Source organism: Hyla sarda, chromosome 1 (genome assembly GCF_029499605.1).
Source record: "Hyla sarda isolate aHylSar1 chromosome 1, aHylSar1.hap1, whole genome shotgun sequence".
Taxonomy (NCBI): domain Eukaryota; kingdom Metazoa; phylum Chordata; class Amphibia; order Anura; family Hylidae; genus Hyla; species Hyla sarda.
The window spans coordinates 267,605,563-267,628,609 of record NC_079189.1 but is presented as its reverse complement, the minus strand read 5'-3'; the positions used below and the strand labels follow the sequence as shown (position 1 = coordinate 267,628,609).

At 45.7% G+C, this 23,047-nt stretch overlaps 1 protein-coding gene across 8 annotated transcripts in view; it reads left to right on the top strand.

Annotated features, from left to right (window-relative positions):
* Positions 1 to 23,047, top strand: part of SEMA6B (semaphorin 6B) — a 974,413-nt gene that overhangs the window by 497,425 nt on the left and 453,941 nt on the right. For all 8 annotated transcript variants that reach the window (XM_056572065.1, XM_056572058.1, XM_056572042.1 and 5 more), the window contains one exon: positions 19,563 to 19,651. In XM_056572065.1, the coding sequence (XP_056428040.1) occupies positions 19,563 to 19,651 (89 nt within the window). The remainder of the gene's footprint in view (positions 1 to 19,562; positions 19,652 to 23,047) is intronic.

Sequence of the window (23,047 nt, the reverse complement as noted above, 5' to 3'; positions counted from 1 at the left end):
GTATCTGCATGACGTACATGTACGTCATAGGTCGGGAAAACCTTCCCGGTCATGACATATATGTATGTCATGGGTCGGCAAGGTGTTTAAAAGGGGTCAAAAAGTGAGCCCAGGAATTATAGGTCTGTTATTTTAACCTCTATTGTATGTAAATAGTTTTAGGGTTTTCTTAGAGATACTATTTTGGAGTATCTTGATAAAAATAAATGTATGACTCTATATAAGCATTGGTTTATGAGGGATCGGTCATGTCAGACTCACCCGTTTAGCTTTTATGAGTAGGTGAGCTATAGACTGGACCAGGGGGAATCGCTAGATGTCGTATATCTTGATGTTTCCAAAGCATTTGATATGGTGCCACATACAGTAAAAGGTTAGTACATACAGTGAGAAGGATTGGGCTGAGGGAAAATGTGTGTAAGTGGGTAAGTAACTGGCTCAGTGATAGGAAACAGAGGGTGGTTATTAATGGTACTTATTCTGATTGGGTGACTATTACTAGTGGGGTACCATAGGGGTGTGTTTTGGGTCCTTTTCTATTTAATATTTTTATTAATGATCTTGTTGAGTAATTGTATAGTAAAGCAGCAATCTTTGCAGATGGTACTAAGCTCTGTTAAGTGGTTAGCACAATAGAAGGCAGTACACTGTTACAAATGGATCTGGATAGGCTGGAGATTTGGGCTGAGAAGTAGAAGATGAGGTTCAACACTAATAAATGTAAGGTTATGCACATGGGGAGGAAATATCCAGCCTGGGTTAATATATTAAATGGAAAAACACTGGTGATGACTGACATGGAAAAGGACTTTTTAGCAGTTGTAGTTGATAGTAAATTTACCTGTATCTTGGGGGACGTCATGGCGTAGTGCAGCTGCGCGAAGACCTCCTCCTCCCACGGGCTCACTGATCCTGGACTTGGACCTCTGGTGCCTCTCCTTGGGTCCCCTCGGGCGCTGCTGGCCTGGTGTGGGTGAACCCGACGACTCGGCAGGGTCGTGAGGATGGATCCGGGCGGGGGGAATTCGCCGATCGATGGATTTGCCCTTCGGCCAGCGGAGTCCATGTTTGTGTGGTGGATGGGGAAGTCTTGGAAGGGGGCCGTTGCCGGGCTCCTCCGGCTTCCCTCCCGAGTCCTCTCTGCTCTGTGTTCACCCCCCACCTGCCTTCCTGGGTGGTTCCGACCGGTTGGTCATTGGAGGATGTGCGCTCAGCTGATCGGTCAGGTGGACGGAAGCGGGGAGACGCGCGCTGGTGGAGAGGAGATTGGCAGCGTCCCCGCATGTCAGGCAGCCGGGCAAGCAATCTCTGATGCTCTGATCCCTCAGCGTTGGATCCATGAGTGCATATTTACTATAATAAAATGAACTGCTCTAAGGAGAGATAATGAGATATGGCAGCTCTGATGCCGTGAGCTGACACTACAGGGTACAGACACTGGACTCTTATGGATTGATTGGCATGTTTCTCCCTTTTTTTTTTTTTTGTGGCTTGGTATTCCGGAGATATTGCGACCGCCAGGTGGGGGATGGTGGGTTGTGGTGTGAGGGCTTTGGGGTCGCTCTCCCCCCCTCTTTCTACCCTCCCCCCCGTCAGGATTTCTCCTGATTTCTCTTTCTGCCCTCTAACCCCCCCCCGGAGTAGGTAAAATTGATAAATTTATGAAAGCCTCTCCAGGCTGGACTAAAACTAGAGGTAAAAAATCTTCACCCCCTAAATGTGGATTGGAGGGTACGGACTCTCGATATGCAGCCTTACAAGATGTATCTGATGGGGAGGAGGAGGCAGGAGGAGTAAGAGAGTAAGAAAAACCAAACTAGAGAGACCCCTCGAGGAAGCTCAGAGATGTAATCAATCATTGGCAGACCTTCATACACAAGTCGGCTCTCTTGTTACTGACCTCTCCATAATAAGGGAAGAGACTAAAGCTATGCTGAAGGCACTCCCAGTGGTAGAGAAAGATGTCTCGGCTCTTACAGAGGAGTCTAAATTGTTGAGGAAGGAAGTGGGTGTTAGGATTCGGCTAGCTGGATGTGGATCCTCTGTGTCAGCGAGGGATTGGCGTGGACCGTGTCGGTGGACCGGTTCTAGGGTACTACTGGTTTTCACCAGAGCCCGCCGCAAAGCGCGATGGTCTTGCTGCGGCGGTAGCAAGCAGGTCGTATCCACCAGCAACGGCTCAACCTCGCTGACTGCTGAGAAGGAGTGGGACAGAAGGACTAGGCAGAGGCAAGGTCAGAAGTAGCAGAAGGTCGGGGCAGGCGGCAAGGTTCGTAGTCAATAGCAATAGCAGAAGGTCTGGAAACACAGGCTTTGGACAACACTAAACGCTTTCTCTGGCACAAGGCAACAAGATCCGGCAAGGAAGTGCAGGGGAAATGAGGTAATATGGACAGGGAGCAGGTGGAAGCTAATTTAGACTGATTTGGCCAGGCACCAATCACTGGTGCACTGGCCCTTTAAATCTTAGAGAGCTGGCGCGCACGCGCCCTAGAGAGCGGAGCCGCGCACACCAGAACATGACAGCCGGGGACCGGGACGGGTAAGTGGCTTGGGATGCGATTCGCGAGCGGGCGTGTCCCGCTATGCGAATCGCATCCCCATCGTGAATGTCAGTGCAGCGCTCCCGGTCAGCGGATCTGACCAGGGCGCTGCAGAGAGGAGAGCGCCGCAAGCGCTCCGGGGAGGAGCAGGGACCCGGAGCGCTCGGCGTAACAGTACCCCTCCCCCTTAGGTCTCCCCCTCTTTTTGTCTCCTTGTCCCTTCAAATGAAAAGAGAACATAGGGGGCGCCTCTTGAGTCTCCTTCCGGAACAAAAAGTCCTGGGTAGCTACATCAGCGGCCGGTAAACCAGAAGAAGTGGGAATGGGGAGGGGGGGCAGAGGGTGAAGCATGTCACAGGGCAGAGTGTCACCAGGACGGGGGCTATGAGGAGGCACGGCACAGTCCTGATAGGCCTTGGGGAGACCAGGCACAGGAGGAGACACTGAGGCCCGACAGACGGGACTGGGAGGAGACGTGAGGCATTTCTTGCGGCAAGCAGGACCCCAATTCTTGATCTCCCCGGTGGTCCAGTCAAGGGTGGGAGAATGATGCTGGAGCCATGGCAGACCGAGGAGGACTTCAGAGGTGCAGTTGGGCAGGACGAAAAATTAAATTCTCTCGTGATGCAGTCCAATGCTCATAAGCAAAGGGTTCTGTGCGGTAACGCACAGTGCAGTCCAACTTCACTCCGTTGACCGAAGAAATGCAGAGCGGCTTGACGAGACGGGTCACCGGGATGCAGAAGCTATTCACCAAAGAGGCCAGAATAAAATTTCCAGAAGAACCAGAGTCCAAGAAGGCCACGGCTGAGAAGGAGGAGTTGGCAGAAGGAGAAATCTGCACGGGCACAGCGAGACGTGGAGAAGCAGACTTCGTACCAAGAGACGCCACACCCACGTGAGCTGGGTGCGTGCGTGCGTTTCCCAAACGTGGAGGACGAATAGGGCAATCCACCAAGAAATGTTCGGTACTAGCGCAGTACAGACACAAATTTTTATCCCTACGGCGAGTCCTCTCTTCATGAGTCAGGCGAGACCGATCCACTTGCATAGCCTCCTCGACGGGAGGCACAGGGGTAGATTGCAAAGGATACTGTGAGAGAGGTGCCCAAAGATCAAGGTCTTTTTCCTGGCGGAGCTCCTGGTGCCTTTCAGAAAAACGCATGTCAATGCAGGTGGCCAAATGGATAAGTTCTTGCAGGTTGGCAGGAATCTCTCGTGCGGCCAGCACATCCTTGATGTTACTGGATAGGCCTTTTTTAAAGGTCGCGCAGAGGGCCTCGTTATTCCAAGATAATTCGGAGGCGAGAGTACGAAATTGGATGGCGTACTCGCCTACTGAAGAATTACCCTGGACCAGGTTCAGCAGGGCAGTCTCGGCAGAAGAAGCTCGGGCTGGTTCCTCGAAGACACTACGGACTTCAGCGAAGAAGGACTGGACTGTGGCAGGATCATTGCGGTCCAAGAGCGGTGTGGCCCAAGACAAGGCCTTTCCAGACAGAAGACTCACTACAAACGCCACCTTAGACTGTTCTGTAGGAAATTGGTTCGACAACATCTCCATATGTAGGGAACATTGAGACAGGAAGCCACGGCAGAGTCTAGAGTCCCCATCAAATTTGTCCGGCAGGGACAAGCGGAGGCTAGGAGCAGCCACTCGCTGCGGAGGAGGTGCAGGAGCTGGCGGAGGAGATGGTTGCTGCTGTAGCAGTGGCAGAAGTTGCTGTAACGTGGCGGTCAACTGCGACAGCTGCTGTCGTTGTTGGGCAATTTGCTGCGATTTCTGGACGACCACCGTGGATAGGTCAGCGAGACTTGGCAGCGGCACCTCAGCGGGATCCATGGCCGGATCTACTGTTAGGATTCGGCTAGTTGGATGTGGATCCTCTGTGTCAGCGAGGAATTGGCGTGGACCGTGCCGGTGGACCGGTTCTAGGTTGCTAGAACCGGTCCAGAGCCCGCCGCAAAGCGGGATGGTCTTGCTGCGGCAGTAGCAACCAGGTCGGATCCACCGGCAACGGCTCAACCTCGCTGACTGCTGAGAAGGCGTGGGACAGAAGGACTAGGCAGAGGCAAGGTAAGAAGTAGCAGAAGGTCGGGGCAGGCAGCAAGGTTCGTAGTCAATAGCAATAGTAGAAGGTCTGTAAACACAGGCTTTGGACAACACTAAACGCTTTCTCTGGCACAAGGCAACAAGATCCGGCAAGGAAGTGCAGGGGAAATGAGGTAATATGGACAGGGAGCAGGTGGAAGCTAATTTAGACTGATTTGGCCAGGCACCAATCACTGGTGCACTGGCCCTTTAAATCTTAGAGAGCTGGCACGCGCGCGCCCTAGAGAGCGGAGCCGCGCGCGCCAGAACATGACAGCTGGGAACCGGGACGGGTAAGTGGCTTGGGATGCGATTCGCGAGCGGGCGCGTCCCGCTATGCGAATCGCATCCCCATCATGAATGTCAGTGCAGCGCTCCCGGTCAGCGGATCTGACCGGGGCGCTGCAGAGAGGAGAACGCCGCGAGCGCTCCGGGGAGGAGCAGGGACCCGGAGCGCTCGGCGTAACAGTGGGGGAGCTGAAGATGAAAGTTATTGATCTCGAGGATAGATCTAGAAGATCTAATGTCAGGATGGTGGGATTTCCAGAGGAGGTTGAAAATTGCGATATTAGATCTTTTTGTTCCACCTGGCTACAAGAATTGGTTGGACAGCAGGACCTCTCTCCTTTTTTTGATTTAGAACGTGTTCATCAGGTTCCAATCAAGAGACCGCCGTCTGGTTTTCCCCCAAGAACTATCATAGCTAAGTTGTTAAGTTCCAATGACCGGGACGTTATCATCCGTAAAGCTCGGGAGAAGGGACAGCTCTCCTGTAACGGAACTAAAGTTGCAATCTATCCAGACTATGCTAGGGCTGCCCAAGTCAAAAGGGCCTCTTTTAGGGATATAAAGAGGCGGCTGGCAGCAGCAAAAGTGCAATTTTCATTAATATTCCCTGCTAAGCTGCGTGTTGTGTATAAGGAAAAGGATTATTTATTTTACAGAAAGCAGTGAAGCAGAGAATTGTTTGGACCAGGAGGGGATAAAATGGAGGGGAATAAATTACTATGTAGTTTTTTTTTTTCTTTTTGGCTCCCGGGTTTTTGGATCTCCCTTAGGGGGATCAGTCTATCCGGATGTCATTAGTGAGGTATAATTCTGGGGGTGTTGAGTGGGGTAGAGGGGGAGGAGGTAGGACACAGAGGAAAGAGACCACCTAATGTTAGCGGAAGAAAGCAGAAAAAGGACCCTTGAAGACGGCGCTGCTAGCTCTGGTATGAAGGATGAAGTGAAGCCAGGGATACTGGAAAAGTCCTCAGCAGGACATTTTATTGTACAAAAATAAAAAACGGATAGGATGATGTGTTTCGGGAGGATCCCTCCCTTCCTCAGATCAGGATGACATGATATCAGCATTGACAGGTTTATATGGTCCCAAAATGGGTGCCAAAAACAAGGGGGAGGAGTCAGCAGAGTACAGGTAAAAGTACAGTATAAAGTGCAAAACATAGATACAACACGATACATATAAGAGGCATCTCTAAAAACATATATTTATGAAGTTTTAACCCCTTAACGACGCAGGACGTATATTTACGTCCTGCGCCGGCTCCCGCGATATGAAGCGGGATCGCGCCGCGATCCCGCATCATATCGCGTCGGTCCCGGCGCTCATCAACGGCCGGGACCCGCAGCTTATACCACACATCGCCGATCGTGGCGATGTGCGGTATTAACCCTTTAGAAGCGGCGATCAAAGCTGACCGCCGCTTCGAAAGTGAAAGTGAAAGTGACCCGGCTCAGTCAGGCTGTTCGGGACCGCCGCGGTGAAATCGCGGCGTCCCGAACAGCTGACCGGACACCGGGAGGGCCCTTACCTGCCTCCTCGGTGTCCGATCGACGAATGACCTATAACACTGCAAAAAAAATGTAAAAAAAAAGTGTTAATAAAGATCATTTAACCCCTTCCCTAATAAAAGTTTGAATCACCCCCCTTTTCCCATAAAAAAAATAAAACAGTGTAAAAAAAAAATTATAATAAACATATGTGGTATCGCCGCGTGCGTAAATGTCTGAACTATAAAGATATATCATTAATTAAACCGCACGGTCAATGGCGTACGCACAAAAAAATTCCAAAGTCCAAAAAAGCGTATTTTGGTCACTTTTTATACCATTAAAAAGTGATTAAAAAGTCAGATCAAAACAAAAATCATACCGATAAAAACTTCAGATCACGGCGCAAAAAATTAGTCCTCATACCGCCCTGTACATGGAAAAATAAAAAAGTTATAGGGGTCAGAAGATTACATTTTTAAACGTATACATTTTCCTGCATGTAGTTATGATTTTTTCCAGAAGTGCGACAAAATCAAACCTATATAAGTAGGGTATCATTTTAACCGTATGGACCTACAGAATAATGATAAGGTGTAATTTTTACCGAAATATGCACTGCGTAGAAACGGAAGCCCCCAAAAGTTACAAAATGGCGTTTTTTTTTTCAATTTTGTCGCACAATGATTTTTTTTCCGTTTCGTCGTGCATTTTTGGGTACAATGACTACTGTCACTGCAAAGTAGAATTGGCGACGCAAAAAATAAGCCATAATATGGATTTTTAGGTGTAAAATTTAAAGGGTTATGATTTTTAAAAGGTAAGGAGGAAAAAACGAAAGTGCAAAAACGTAAAAACCCTGAGTCCTTAAGGGGTTAATGTAAAAAGGATGCAGGGTTAGTGAGCAGGTGTGTTAATTATAAACAGCAAACTAAAATTTCCAAACCCAAAGACCTTAACTTACCTGTCAGATGTCTATGAGGGACAGTATCAAATGCTTTAGCAAAATCCAGAAACACTATATCCACAGCCATTCCTCTGTCAACGCTTCTACTCACCTCTTCATAAAAGCAAATTAGATTGGTTTGACAACTTCTATCCTTAGTAAACCCATGCTGGTTATCACTTATAATACAATTATCCCCTATGTATTCCTGGATTACATACAGAGGTGAGTAGAAGCCTTGACAGAGGAATGGCTGTGGATATAGTGTTTCTGGATTTTGCTAAAGCATTTCGTACTGTCCCTCATAGACGTCTGACAGGTAAGTTAAGGTCTTTGGGTTTGGAAATTTTAGTTTGTAACTGGATTGAACACTGGCTCATGGATCGTACCCAGAGAGTGGTGGTCAATGATTCGTACTCAGATTGGTCCCCGGTAATTAGTGGTGTACCCCAAGGTTCTGTACTGGGACCGCTGTTGTTTAATTTATTTATCAATGATATAGAGGATGGCATTAACAGCTCTGTTTCTATCTTTGCAGATGACACCAAGCTTTGTAGCACGGTACAGTCTATAGAGGAGGTATATAGGCTACAAGATGACTTGGATAGACTAAGTGTCTGGGCATCCACTTGGCAAATGAGGTTCAATGTGGATAAATGTAAAGTTATGCATCTGGGTACTAATAACCTGCATGCGTCGTATGTCTTAGGGGGGATTAAACTGGCAGAGTCACTGGTAGAGAAGGATCTGGGTGTACTTGTAGATCACAGACTACAGAATAGCATGCAATGTCAGGCTGCTGCTTCCAAAGCCAGCAGGATATTGTCATGTATCAAAAGAGGCATGGACTCGAGGGACAGGGACATAATACTCCCCCTTTATAAAGCATTGGTACGGCCTCACCTGGAATATGCTGTTCAGTTTTGGTCACCTGTCCATAAAAGGGACACTGTGGAGCTGGAAAGGGTGCAGAGACGCGCGACTAAACTAATATGGGGCATGGAACATCTTAGCTATGAGGAGCGATTAAAGGAGTTACAATTGTTTAGTCTTGGGAAGAGATGTTTAAGGGGGGATATGATAAACGTATATAAGTATATTAATGGCCCATACAAAAAATATGGAGAAAAACTGTTCCAGGTTAAACCCCCCCAAAGGACGAGGGGGCACTCCCTCCGTCTGGAGAAGAAAAAGTTTAGTCTCAAGGGGCGACACGCCTTCTTTACCATGAGAACTGTGAACTTATGGAACAGTCTACCTCAGGAACTGGATTAGATACATTCCTGGAACAAAATAACATTAATGCTTATGAAGAAATATAAAATCCCATCCCTTCCCCAATATCGCGCCACACCCCTACCCTTCAATTCCCTGGTTGAACTTGATGGACATATGTCTTTTTTCGACCATACTATGTAACTATGTAGCTGTAGAACCGCAGTGGTCCGGAAGTGGCCCACCGGGGCGTGTGAACGGAAGCTCTGTGCAGCCTCCTATGTTTGACTGCGGACGGCTAGTTGCTGAGGACGCGTTGCTAAGCAGGAGAGCCATGTGATTGGCAGTCAGCCAATCAGATGGCGAGGTGGGAGCAGTGCTCGTCCGTCCGTGCAAGCCGACTGTCAGCTCGCAGATCGCACTGACAGCGAGCGCTGGGCCAGGGTGGAAGGGAAATAAAGTGCTCAGTGAATAATTACTGAGGGAAGGAATGGTGTGAATGTGGAGAGATAAGATAAGAGAGATGGATGTGGGATGAAAGCTGGCAGAATGTGAATATCAATCATGGGGTTAGAGTGCAGGCTGGATGTCTGACAGGTGGTCAGTATTGTGTGCAAGGGACACACAGCATGTAGAGGCATAAAACACTATAGTGGGTAAATGAACCATATATTTGCGGAGTATATAGATTAGAGTGTATGGTGTATAAAATGCATGATAGCATGATGTAGAAATAGGGAAAAAGACCTTAACCCCTTCCCGACCCATGGCATACATGTATGTCATGGGTTGGCTCCCATTCTATAACGTGGGGCCACAGAGTGGCACCTCGTCATAGCTGGTCGGGCCCGGCACCTAGCAACGGCCAGGACCTGTGGCTAATAGCGCGCGCAGTGATCGCGGTGCCGCGCGCTATTAACCCTTTAGATGCGGCGTTCAAAGTTGAATGCCGCGTCTAAAGTGAAAGTAAACTAATGCCAGTTAGCTCAGGGAGCTGCTCGGGATCGCCGCGGCAAAATCGCGGCATCCCGAACAGCTTACATGACAGCCGGAGGATCCCTACCTGCCTCCATGCTGTCCGATCGCCGAATGACTGCTCAGTGCCTGAGATCCAGGCATGAGCAGTCAAGCGGCAGAATCATTGATCACTGGTTTCCTATGAGAAACCAGGGATCAATGTAAAAGATCAGTGTGTGCAGCGTTATAGGTCCCTATGGGAGCTATAACATTGCAAAAAAATAAGTGAAAAAAAAAGTGAACAAACATCATTTAACTCCTTCCCTAATAAAAGTTTGAATCACCCCCCTTTTCCTATATAAAAAACAAAACTGTGTAAATAAAAATAAACATATGTGGTATCTTCGCATGCGGGAATGTCCGAATTATAAAAATATATCATTAATTAAACGGTACGGTCAATGGCGTAAGTGCAAAAAAATTCCAAAGTCCAAAAAAGCGTATTTTTGGTCACTTTTTATATCATGAAAAAATGAATAAAAAGCGATCAAAAAGTCCAATAATAACAAAAATGGTACCGCTAAAAACTTCAGATCACGACGCAAAAAATTAGCCCTCATACCGTCCCATACGTAGAAAAATAAAAAAGTTATAGGGGTCAGAAGATGACAATTTTAAACATATAAATTTTCCTGCATGTAGTTATGATTTTTTCCAGAAGTACAATAAAAACAAACCTATATACGGTAAGTAGGGTATCATTTTAACCGTATGGACCTACAGACTAAAGAGAAAGTGTCATCTTTACCGAAAAATGTACTGCGTAGAAACGGAAGCCCCCAAAAGTTACAAAATTGTGTTTTTTCTTCAATTTTGTCGCACAATGAATTTTTTTTCCGTTTCTCTGTAGATTTTTGGGTAAAATGACTGAACTCACTACAAAGTAGAATTGTTGGCGCAAAAAATAAGCCATCATATGGATTTTTAGGGGCAAAATTGAAATAGTTATGGTAAGGAGAAAAAAACGAAAGTGCAAAAATGGAAAAACCCTGGGTCATGAAGGAGTTAATATGGGGGCTATTTACTTGGGGAAGTCAGGGTAGATAATAGAGGAGGGAGATGTCGGTGTTACATAATACGAATTAATTAACAAAAGAAATATTTAAATTAGCTCACCACACCACCTTCAAAGGTAGTGTGTCCTGCAAAACAGCTCAGGCTCCATTTAAGAAGTCTCAGAACTGATTGGGATTTATGCCAAGCCAGAACTCTCTCTTGAAGGAAAGAGGACCCATCTGCAGAGAGTTCTGGCTTGGCATAAATCCCAATCAGTTCTGAGACTTCTTAAATGGAGCCTGAGCTGTTTTGCAGGACACACTACCTTTGAAGGTGGTGTGGTGAGCTAATTTAAATATTTCTTTTGTTAATTAATTTGTATTATGTAACACCGACATCTGTCAGAGAGAGGGGGCTGGGGGATTAAAATCTCCCTTTTTTTTTCTTCTTCCCTTCCTTCTAACATCTGTCGTTAAGAGGAATAAACTGAAAATATTTTTTGGGAATGTGAGGGGTATGGCGGAGTGACATAAGAGAGTGGCTATTTTTGATAGGGTACAAAATTACCTCCCCGCAATTGTTTGTTTGGTGGAATCACATGTTACCAGGGAGAAGGAGGGGAGAATCTCCAGAAGATGGGCCCATGTGGAGCTTCACTCCTGTGCATCCAGTTATTCCGCTGGGGTCTCTGTGTATATACATAGGGCTATGCCAGTTAAGACTTTTCCAAAAAGGTTGACCAAAGGGGAAAATGTGTTTTTTTACAAGCAAAGTTTTTTTGACTTGTAATCCGAGTGTGAACATCTCAAGTGTTTTAAAACACTTTCAAGACATACACTTCTGGCATCTCACTTGATTTTCCTTTCATGTCATTGGAGTGGTTAACATACCGTGGCAAGTAGGTGATTGGCTGAGAGTACTGCAGAACAGAGAGGTGTTCTGTATTTAAACTTGCAATCCTCTCTGCCAAGTGGCTCTGTTAATGACCAAGGGCGTACCTCTACGCCCGTAGGAATTTTCTCCCTGGTACTTGAGGACCAAGGGCATACCTGTGCCCTCCCCCCCATGTAGGTGATCGCAGAAAACCACACGTGAATTCACACTTTCGATTTTCAGCTATTCCGGTAATGCGGGTCACATGTGACCCGCTGACCCGGAGATACATGGCGATCTGGGGTGTAGGATACACCCCCTATCACCCACTGTATCTATGGAGAGGTATTCGATTTAGTCACCCCGAGGATCGCTGCTATTGGCCGGACGTCCGGCCAATAGCAGCCGGCAGGGGAGGGGTTAACGGCATCCTCCTGCAGCTCCCGCTGCTGGCTGGGTTCAGTCAGCGGTCAGAGCTGCTGGAGGAAGCAAGGGACCCCCCCTCTGCAAGATCGGAGCCCCCTTAGGTCCGAAGATCCCCCTTAGAGCAGGGACAGATTAACCCCAGGGACAGGTAGGTGTTAAACATTTATAAAAGTTTAAAAAAAACTTTCCCCCCCCCTGACCCCCTAATAGTTCCCAAAGGGTCCTCTGCAGTTTTTCAGTGTGACCGGGGCCCTGTTACGGGTTCAGGGTGCTGCATTTGGCCCCCCCCCTTTTTTTTTTTGCCGCAGCACTTTCCCCCCCCCATATAACGGGATGGGATTTCTAATCACACACAGTTATATAATAGTTACACCAAGCACCCAACACTACATACACTCCTCTCCCCCCCCCCGCCACCATAGAAAAAAGGTGATGGCTCGCCAGGCATTTTCGGCAGCGGAGGTATACGCTTTTCTTGCCTCCGACTTCGAATCTGTCAGTGAGGAAGATCCTACAGTCCTGTGTCCTTCATCGTCCATCTCATTATCTAGTACTGATGATGAGTCACCTGTACAGCGGCGGCATATGGGCATGGTCAAAAAACCCAGTGTCAGGCAGTATACAAGACTATACAAGACCCCGCTTTACATTATGGTCATGACACGGAGGCGGTTCAAGGCCATTTGGAAATGCCTGCATTATGCAGATAATGCGGCATGTCCACCCCTAAGATATCCCACCAATGACCTGCTTTACAAAGTGAGGCCGCTCATCGATCACTTCGGGGCCAAATTTTTGGAGGCCTACCTACCCCTCAGGGAGCTCTCGGTCAATGAGTCTCTTATCAGTTTTAAGGGGAGACTCATTTTCCGCCAGTATATTCCCTCGAAGCGGGCGCGGTATGGCGTGAAGCTCTATAAACTTTGTGAGAGTACCTCCGGGTACACTCTCAAGTTTAGGGTGTATGAGGGACGAGATTCCCATATTAAATCCCCAGATTGTTCCCCCACTCTGGGTGTTAGCAGGAAAATCATTTGGGAGCTTGTGCACCCATTGCTGGATAAGGGTTACCAGCATCCCTCTCTTCACATTCCTTGCAACCAGATCCACGTCCGCTTGTGGGACCGTGCGGAAAAACCAGAGAGGCCTCCCTCTAAATTTGATCCAGACACCTATGCCCAAGGGTGAGTCCCATGCCCTTACCCATGAAAACCTGTTGCTGGTCATGTATAAGGATAAGAGGGATGTCCTTATGCTGACCACTATTCATAGTAACGGCAGCTCACCTGTCCCTGTGTGAGGAACCACAACACCGGTCGTCAAGCCCGATTGTATTCTGGACTACAATCGTTATATGGGGGGAGTTGATCTTTCTGATCAAGTCCTCAAGCCATACATGGCCATGCGGAAAACACGGGTATGGTACAAGAAAGTTGCGGTCTACCTGGTACAGGTTGCCATATACAACTCTTTTGTACTGTCCCAGTATGCTGGCAACACAGGGACATTCCTCCAGTTCCAAGAAGAAGTCCTAAAGGTCCTGATCTTTGGCGACCAGGAAAAAGCAGGCCGGACTTCCCAAGGAACTGAAGTAATAGGTGCCAGGATCGACCCAGGCCAACACTTTCCAGGTGAGGTCCCCCACACTGGAAAGAAGGGACGATCCCAGAAAAAATGCAGAGTGTGTAAAAGGAGGGGGATTCAGAAGGACAAAACCTATCAATGTGACACTTGCCCCAATCATCCAGGCCTCTGCATAAAAAACTGCTTCAGGGAGTACCACACTTCCATGCAGTACTAAATTTTCCCTTTTGATTTTAATTTTCCACAATTTGACCCCAATGTACCAAGTCCAGAGTACATCGCAAATTTTAACACCATAAAACCACTAAATTGCCCAAAAAATTCTTATCTAAAATTTTTTTAAAAAATGATAAGACCTCTGGGGGTATTTTTTTCTCTGGGTCATGGGTCACTGAGTCACTATCATCGGGGACTTTTTATGTTGCCTCAAATGCACAGCGCTCTTTCTCCACCTGAGCGGGGTGCGCATTTGAAGCAACAGGTTAGGGACGGCCACACACATCACATTCCCAGAATGATGATTCAGAGCATAGGGTTTGGCTATGATTCAGAGCATAGTTTTGGCTATGCTCTGGGTCATCATTCTGGGAACATAATTTGTTTTATAATTTTATGTCCCTCTGTACCCCATTTTAGTTATTTAGCCAGTTATGTACCCCATGTTCTGGCTTCAATGATCTTTACAACTTCGTAGCCTTAAACGACTTTGCCGAGCTCCATGGAGCCACTGTTCTGGCTCCATAGGAGAAAGCCAAAGCTCAAGGACCCTGACTGATCTCCTCTGAGATCGGTGTGCAAGCTGTTTACGCCCAGACATAAGGTATGTCCTTACTCCAAAGAAATGTATTTACACATTTACAATGACATTTTCTCCTTTTACCACTTGTGAAAATTTGGGGTAACCCCAGCATTTTAGTGTAAAAAAAATCTCATTTTCACTTTCAAATCCCACTTCATGAATATTTATCAAACACCTGTGGGGTGTTAAGACTCACTGTACCCCTTGTTATGTTCCTTGAGGGGTGTAGTTTACAAAATAGTATGCCATGTGTTTTTTTTTTTTTTTTTTTTGCTGTCCTGGCACCATAGGGGCTTCCTAAATGCGACATGCCCCCCCCCCCCCATTTCAGCAAAATTTGCAAATGTGACTCCTTCTCTTCTGAGGATTGTAGTGCGCCCAAAGTGCACTTGATGTCCACACATGGGATATTTCCATACTCAGAAGAGATGGGGTTACAAATTTTGGGGGGCATTTTCTACTATTACCCCTTGTAAAAATTTAACTGCATTTTATAAAAAAAAAAAATAATAAATTCATTTACATATCCAAAGTCGTCAAACACCTGTAGGGTGTTAAGCTCAACAGACCCCTTGTTACGTTCCTTGAGGAGTGTAGTTTCCAAAATAGTAGGCCATGTGTTTTTTTTTATTTTTTATTTTATTTATTTTTTGCTGTTCTGGCACCATAGGGGCTTCCTAAATGGGACATGCCCCCCAAAAACCATTTCAGCAAAATGTGCTTTCCAAAAGCCAAATGTGACTCCTTCTCTTCTGAGCATTGTAGTGCGCCCGCAGTGCACTTGACGCCCACACATGGGGTATTTTCATACTCAGAAGAGATGGGGTTACAAATTTTGGGGGGCATTTTCTACTATTACCCCTTGTAAAAATGTAAAATTTGGTGGAAAACCAGCATTTTAGGGAAAAAAAATGTACACATCCAACTTTTACGAAAAGTCGTCAAACACCTGTGGGGTGTTAAGGCTCACTATACCCCTTGTTACGTTCCTTGAGGGGTGTAGTTTCCAAAAGTGTGCCATGTGGTTATTTTTTTTTTTTTGCTTGCTGTCCTGGCACCATAGGGGCTTCCTAAATGGGACATGCCCCCCGAAACCATTTCAGCAAAATGTGCTTTCCAAAATCCAAATGTGACTCCTCTTCTGAGCATTGTACAGGGATGTGGAATTCCTATCGCCCGACGCCCGGGACTAGCAGTTTTGGGCGCCGGGCAGGTGAATTTGTCCGGCCCTTAGCCCGGCTTCGGGCAAGCAGGGCCAGACCTGACAAGTGCGGTGGCGATCTGCAGTCTGTATGGAGCGGGCTGCCGACTTATTTATATATAATATTATATATAATATATATTTATATATGCTCCATACTCTGCCGCCTCAGACAATAAAAAACTGTATCCTCGGAAGCAGAGCAGGGGAGATGAGAAGCTGTGTATGTCTTCTCTCCCCTGCTCTGCAGACGTGCGGGAGGAGATGAGGGGGCGTGGCTTCTTGCTCCCCGTGCAGACCTGCGCTCTCTGCCTTCACTCCCCCCAGCTGTAGCTTCGGAGAGCTGAGTCGAGGAGGCGCGTCTGCACGGGGAGATGCTTGCGGCGCTCTGCATTCCTGCCCGCTCCATACTCTGCAGTCCCCGGCTGTTCTCAGTAGCCGGGGGCCGCCGCTAATAGCCAGCATGCGGCGATCGCCGCGGCTGGCTATTAACCCTTTAGATCGCCGCTGTCAAAGCTGACAGCAGCGTCTAAAGGGAGATGTGAATGCTCCCTGGTGGGCTAGTGGGGTGGATCACTATAGCGCAGGGGGTGATCCTCTATAGAGGTAGCCGGAGGACTTACCTCTGCTTCCTCCTGTCCCGGCTCTGTCATTGATAGAGCCTGGCTGGACCAGGCTCTATCAATGGATCACAGAGCACACAGATTAATAGAGTTCAATAGAACTCTATTCATCTGTCTGAGGAATGTAATGATTCCTCATAAGTCTAATAAAGTGTAAAAAAAAATAAAAAAGTTTTAATAAAAGTTTGAAAGACACATTAACCTAGTGGTCTTCAAACTGTGCCCCTCCAGATGTTACAAAACTACAATTCCCAGCATGCCAGGACAGCCGTTGGCTGTCCGGGTATGCTGGGAGTTGTAGTTTTGCAACATCTGGAGGGCCACAGTTTGAAGACCGCTGCATTAACCCCTTCCATGTTAAAAGTTCAAATCACCCCCTTTTCCTACATAAAAACATGTAAACATAATAAAAATAAACATATTTGGTATCGCTTCGTGCGTAATTGTACAACCTATTAAAATATAACATTATGTATCCCGTACGGTAAATGTAAAAAAATACCAAACCACAGATTTGCAATTTTTATATAATCCCATAAAAAAAGTTAAAAAGCGATTAAAAAGTCAGATCAATGCCAAAATGGTACCGATACAAAAAACAGATTATGGCGCAAAACATGAGCTCTCATACAGCCTGGTATGCGGAAAAAAAATAAAGCTACAGGGGTTAAAAAATGGCAATTAAAAAAATTAGAAAACGTTCAGAATTAGTAAAACATGACGTAAACGATACAAATATGGTATCGCTGTAATCAGGCACCTAAAGTATAAAACTAACATGTTACCTCAACCACAAGGTAAATGGCGCAGAAAAGAAAACCACCAAATCTGCAAAATTATCTTTTACTATTTCAATTTCACTTCCCCAAATATATATATATTTTTTGGTTCAGAGAATATGCGAGGAGGAAAAAATGAGTGCATAAAAGCGAAAATTGTACGGGACAAGTGGATCGTCATGAGGGACAAGTAGATTTTGCTCCATTTTAGTCCCGTGGACAAGTAGTTTTTTATAAAATTTCCACACCCCTGATTGTAGTGCGCCCGCAGTGCACTTGGCGCCCACACATGGGGTATTTTCATACTCAGAAGAGATGGAGTTACAAATTTTGGGGGGAATTTTCTCCTATTACCCCTTGTAAAAATGTAAAATTTGGTGGATAACCGGCATTTTAGTGAAAAAAAAAATCATTTACACATCCAACTTTAACAAAAAGTCGTCAAAAACCTGTGGGGTGTTAAGGCTCAGCGGACCCCTTGTTACGTTCCTTGAGGGGTGTAGTTTCCAAAATAGTATGCCATGTGGTTTTTTTCTCGCTGTCCTGGCATCATAGGGGCTTCCTAAATGGAACATGCCCCCCAAAAATCATTTCGGAAAAACTCACTCTCCAAAATCCCATTGTCGCTCCTTCCCTTCTGAGCCCTCTACTGTGCCCGCCGAACACTTGACATACACATATGAGGTATTTGCTTACTCAAGAGAAATTGGGTTACACATATTAGGAAGAGTTCTCTCCTTTTACCCCTTGTAAAAATTAAAAAAACTGCGAGTGTAAAAAATTAAGATTTTGAATTTTCTCCTTCACTTTGCTGCTATTCCTGTTAACAAAGGGTTAACACAATTACTGAATGTCATTTTGATTACGTTGGGGGGTGCAGTTTTTATAATGGGGTCATTTGTGGGGTATTTCTAATAAGAAGGCCCTTCAAATCCACTGGTCCCTGAAAAATTCCGCTTTTGAACATTTTGTGAACAATTTGAAAATTGCTGCTGAACTTTGAAGCCCTCTGATGTCTTCCAAAAGTAAAAACATGTCAACTTTATGATGCAAACATAAAGTAGACAGATTGGGGGATATTTAGCAAAGCTTTCTATGTCCCGCATCAATATAGACCAAACTACAGAGGGTTAGTCTAGTCTATTGTGCGCCTAATTTATCAAATGGTGCACAGCTCTTGATAAATTCTGTGCACAGACTGCATGATCTATGCTTTAGTCTATATTTAAACCTGCTCCAACATGGTCTGACATTTCGGCGTACTTTCAGCCTATGCGACTTGTCGCTGAAAAGTCGCTTTTGATAAATTCAGCACCAATGCATTTTCCAATGCATTTCAGTCTAAAATAGACTAGCATGCATCATGTTCTAAAAATCCTCTAGAGCAAAAGTTGCAGAAAAGTCGCACATATTTAGACTGCGACTTTCTGTGCGACAAATTTAGACAAGAAAAACCAGTCTAAATCCTTTGATAAATCTGCCCCATTGTATTTGTGAATCAAGATATAATTTATTTGGAATATTCATTTTCCTTGCAAGCAGAGAGCTTCAAAGTTAGAAAAATGCTAAAGTTTTAATTTTTTCATCAAATTTTGGAATTTTTCACCAAGAAATGATGCAAGTATCGACGAAATTTTACCACTAACATAAAGTAGAATATGTCACGAAAAAACTTTCTCGGAATCAGAATGAAAGGTAAAAGCATCCCAGAGTTATTAATGTTTAAAGTGACAGTGGTCAGATGTGCAAAAAACGCTCTGGTCCTGCAGTGGAAATTGGCCTGGTCCTTAAGGGGTTAAAAGGCCCTTACAAGTCATGCTTCGCAGCATCACTAAAGCAGGCTAAGCTGTGTAATATCCCACACCGGACCTGAGTCTTTACTTTGAGTAAGGCGACAGATGCCATGTGGTGGAACAGGGAAAAGGCTTTAGCTTACCCTCACAATGCCCTTACCAGGTCAGTTCAGCTGCAGTTTCCTCTCACTGTATTCACCAGACGTTCAGACCGGGGGAGATTTATCAAAACCTGTCCAGAGGAAAAGTTGCTGAGTTGCCCATAGCAACCAATCAGATTGATTCTTTCATTTTTGAAAAGGCCTCTGAAAAATGAAAGAAGTGATGTGGTTGGTTGTTATGGGCAACTCAGCAACTTTTCTTCTGGACAAGTTTTGATAAATATCCCACTATTAGTGCTCGTCTCTCCAGCTCTGCCATCAAGTCTCTCTCTGAGATGGTGTGATCCTCTGTGAAACAAGTTCTTTCAGCTCCTTCTCAGCACATCCTATCATTGCTCTCTTTCTGGCTCTCTCTGGATCCGGAGCATCACCTGACCTGAGTGATGTCACAATCATGTGACTTGTCTATGTAGAAATGCTGAATCATTTCTCTAAAATGGCTACTGCTCAGTTCATTTTCTGGTTGTAGTCCACCATTTACTGGCCATTTTTAGGAACATATAAAACCCATAGGGGTTACACAGCCTTGCAGAGTGGTCCATTTACATCTGTACTTTAATGTTTGTGTTAGTGCTTAACTAATAAGCAGGTTTGTGGATTTAATAAGTTTCTTCCTTTACTGTATTTTGTGTTCTTCAGTTCTGCCAATTCCACACTTGATCTGGGACTGATGAAACATTTGAAGTTGAATAATTATAATAAAATTTTTCCTTACTTTGGCCTTTATTCTTTGCCTAGATCCATATTTTGTCAGTGCTGTGGAGTGGAAGGATCATGTTTATTTCTTCTTCAGGGAAATAGCAATGGAGTTCAACTACTTTGAGAAGGTATATTGATCTTCATATTAGCATGTTGTTCATAAATATGCACTGCCTACTCCTCTTGCCCACATTATGCAAGTCTTTATTTAACCTTTACTTAAACAAATGTACCCTAAGAAAAAAGGTCATTTCATTATAGAATGTCAAATAGTATACATACCTTAATGAATGTGAAACATCAAATTCCTTTGCCTTTATGCATAACAGCAGGCACATTCTGTTCCAGGACAACCTTTAGATCACACATAGCGTATTTTGCTGCATATTTGCTGCTACGTATTTTCCTACCCATTGAAGTTAATGGGTAGCAAAATTAGCTGCATATTTTCCTACCAATTGACATGAATGAGTAGGAAAATATGCAGCAAAATATGTTGTGTGTTACCGTACTCGTAACAGTTCAGCAAGAGGAAACAAATTCTGCTTTATTTATTTGTCTATATAGCACCAAACTATTCTTCAAGATTGTCCTGTCCCATGATTTAAGGGGGTCTTCCCCCCCCCATAAAATACACAAATGTGCGCAATATAACTTGAACCAAGGGACCCAAGAGTCAGGGGGCCTTGGCATGACTCATGAAGACTAGAGAATGCTTCCAACCCATCTCTCTCCAATCCCTTCCTAATGTTTCTCCTGACCCCTCCTGTTTTTCGTTACATTGCTTTTTTCAGTGTTTTTCTTTTCTTTTGTGATTTTCTTTAGCATTATGTGCAGTATAGGGCTACATTATCTATGTGTAGGTCATGTGGTGCCATTATGTGGGCTGAACACACTAAGTGTGTTTAGTGTGTTATTGTCAATAAGATAAACTTTTGAGTCGCCATACAGATATGTCAAGAGTTTTAACTGATTGTGGTCTCAGGGCTGAGACCCCTACCAATCTCTAGTTATAGCCTGGTAAAGCTTACTCGGTGCGTATTGCAGGAAATGGGGCACTGAGTTTGGGGGGGGGGGGGGGGGGGGGGGGGGTTGAACCTAAATACCAACTACAAGCAGGGGGATTCAGTTATTTCTCATTGCCAAGCCTGGATGCAGCAGTGATGGAAAAAAATTTATTAAACGAAATGTATATATTCTCTAACAAAATTTTTATAATTTTTTAATAAAGTGTGTGTGTGTTTTCCTTTTTTTTCTCATTTTTTTTTACATTTTTTATGTAGTACTACTACTCCCAGCATGGAACAGACTGTTCCATGATGGGAGTAGTAGTACCTGTACTATAGAAATATCGCCCCGGGTGTCAGTCCTGACACCCGATGCGATAGTCCATAATATAGCAGAGATGGAGCGGCTCTATACAGCACTCACATCTCTGCTCTGTACTCCAGGCCGGCCAGTGATATGAATAAAACATCATTCATATTTTCCACCCAGAGCTGTGATTCGCCGGATGGTTGCAGCCAACCACAGCTCTGAGGAAAATATGAATGAGTGAGTGACCGGCCTGGAGTATAATGTATACAGCCCTCCATCTCTGCTATAGACAGGAGGATCGCAGTGGGTGTCAGTAGTGATCTGTTCTTACCTGCAAGTACTACTACTCCCAACATGGAGCACACTCTGCTCCATGCTGGGAGCTGTAGTACTTGCATTAATAGACAGATCCCAGCGAGTGTAACTTCTGACACCCGCTGCGATCTGTCTATTAATGCAGGTACTTCAGCTCCCAGCATGCAGCAGAGTGTGCTCCATGTTGGGAGTAGTAGTATTTGCAGGTAAGGAAAGATCACAGCGGATGTCACTACTGACACTCGCTGTGATCCTCCTGTATAATGTATAGATGTGGCCACTCTTCTATGGTCTCCTGCGATGCCGTATATATACACCAATTCATATTTCCGACAGAGAATTGTGATTGGCTGGAACCATCTGGCCAATCACAACTCACTGCGGGAAGTATTAATATGTGTATATATACTGTGACATTCCATCTCAGGGATTAGCTCTCGGATCGTTCTGGTCACTTGCCACGGGACACATTCCTCACAATAACACAGCAGACCACAGTTCCTCATACAAGTCTGGCTCCTTGCCAGCTTTATTTCCACAGGTTGCAGGTAAAAACAAAACATAAACAGGAACAAAATAAAGTCCTAGACCGTCTGGTAACTGACTATAACTCTCAGCATGTCCTGTTTATCAACTGGTGAGCTTCCCTCATCCAGTTAAAAACCTGTGGCCTACTCTGAGCTGCTGTCGGCTGTGTAAGATATATATATAGGCGTCTGACTAGGGACCAGTTCAGGTTTGAAGTGGATTTGAAGGGTCTTCATATTAGAAATACCCCACAAATGACCCCACTATAGGGGGGCGTGGTTTGTCCGCCGTTGTGAATGGCCGCTTAAGTGCAGAGCTCCTGCAGGAACACCGTTAACTCGCGGTTAAATACCTTGCCAGCGACTCAAAACCGCTTCAGAAGGGAGTTAAACCACCATGGCGACTACCAGCAAGAAGAGAAATAACAGAGGAGACGATGACGGCCGGCTAGAGCACTTTAGCTACACCGGGCCTGCTGCATGCAAGCGCACACAAGATGGCGCCGGATGGAGAGACGGGAGAGATCCGCGAACAGAACGTAGGAACTACAAGGGATCGCAGCGCGAGCAGAACCCACAGCCTCCCCAAACCCCAGTTCTGCAGACATCAACAAAAGTAAGGCATTCCCTCACCTTTGAAGTTCCGAATCACTGGGCTTCCCCACTTTCCCCGCGTGGCAGCAAGGACCCCCGGGCGCCAGTCAGAAGAGATACTGCAGCATGTACGCCACCAGCAGCTTCGCTGCTTATAGATGGGGAGGAGGCTAACACAGTGGGTACAGATACTCCGCAGCATAGTCCCCTTAAGCAGAGACCCAGACTGCAGGACTCTCCATCAGCTCAGGAGACATCTGACCAAGCGAGGGGGGCATCCAAAACTAGCTCTGACCTTCTAGCCACCTATCAAACTACAGACACCCCAGTGTCTGATACACTGCTGAAAGATATGCTTCTAATGCTCAGAAGTTCCCTGCATCAAGACCTGCAAATTATATTACAACCTCTGACTGCCTCAGTGGAGGTGCTGGAACAGAAAGTGATGCACACAGAGACTCATATGGCTTCCTTTGCAGGGGCGCATAACGATCTATCTAAAGCACACAATGCACTGGATGACAAGGTGACCGCTCTGCAAGCCAAGCTAACCGACTCTGAGGACCGTAACAGACAAAATAATATTAAGTTCCGTGGTATCCCAGAGTCGGTCCCGGGACGCCAATTGAGGAACTATATTCAGCAGATGGCTCAACAGCTTCTCCCGGACCTAGAGGCATACGAATATTGTATCGACAGAGCACACAGGGTGCCCAATCCCAGATCTATGCCTGACGAGGTTCCAAGAGATGTACTGGCACGTTTCACGTT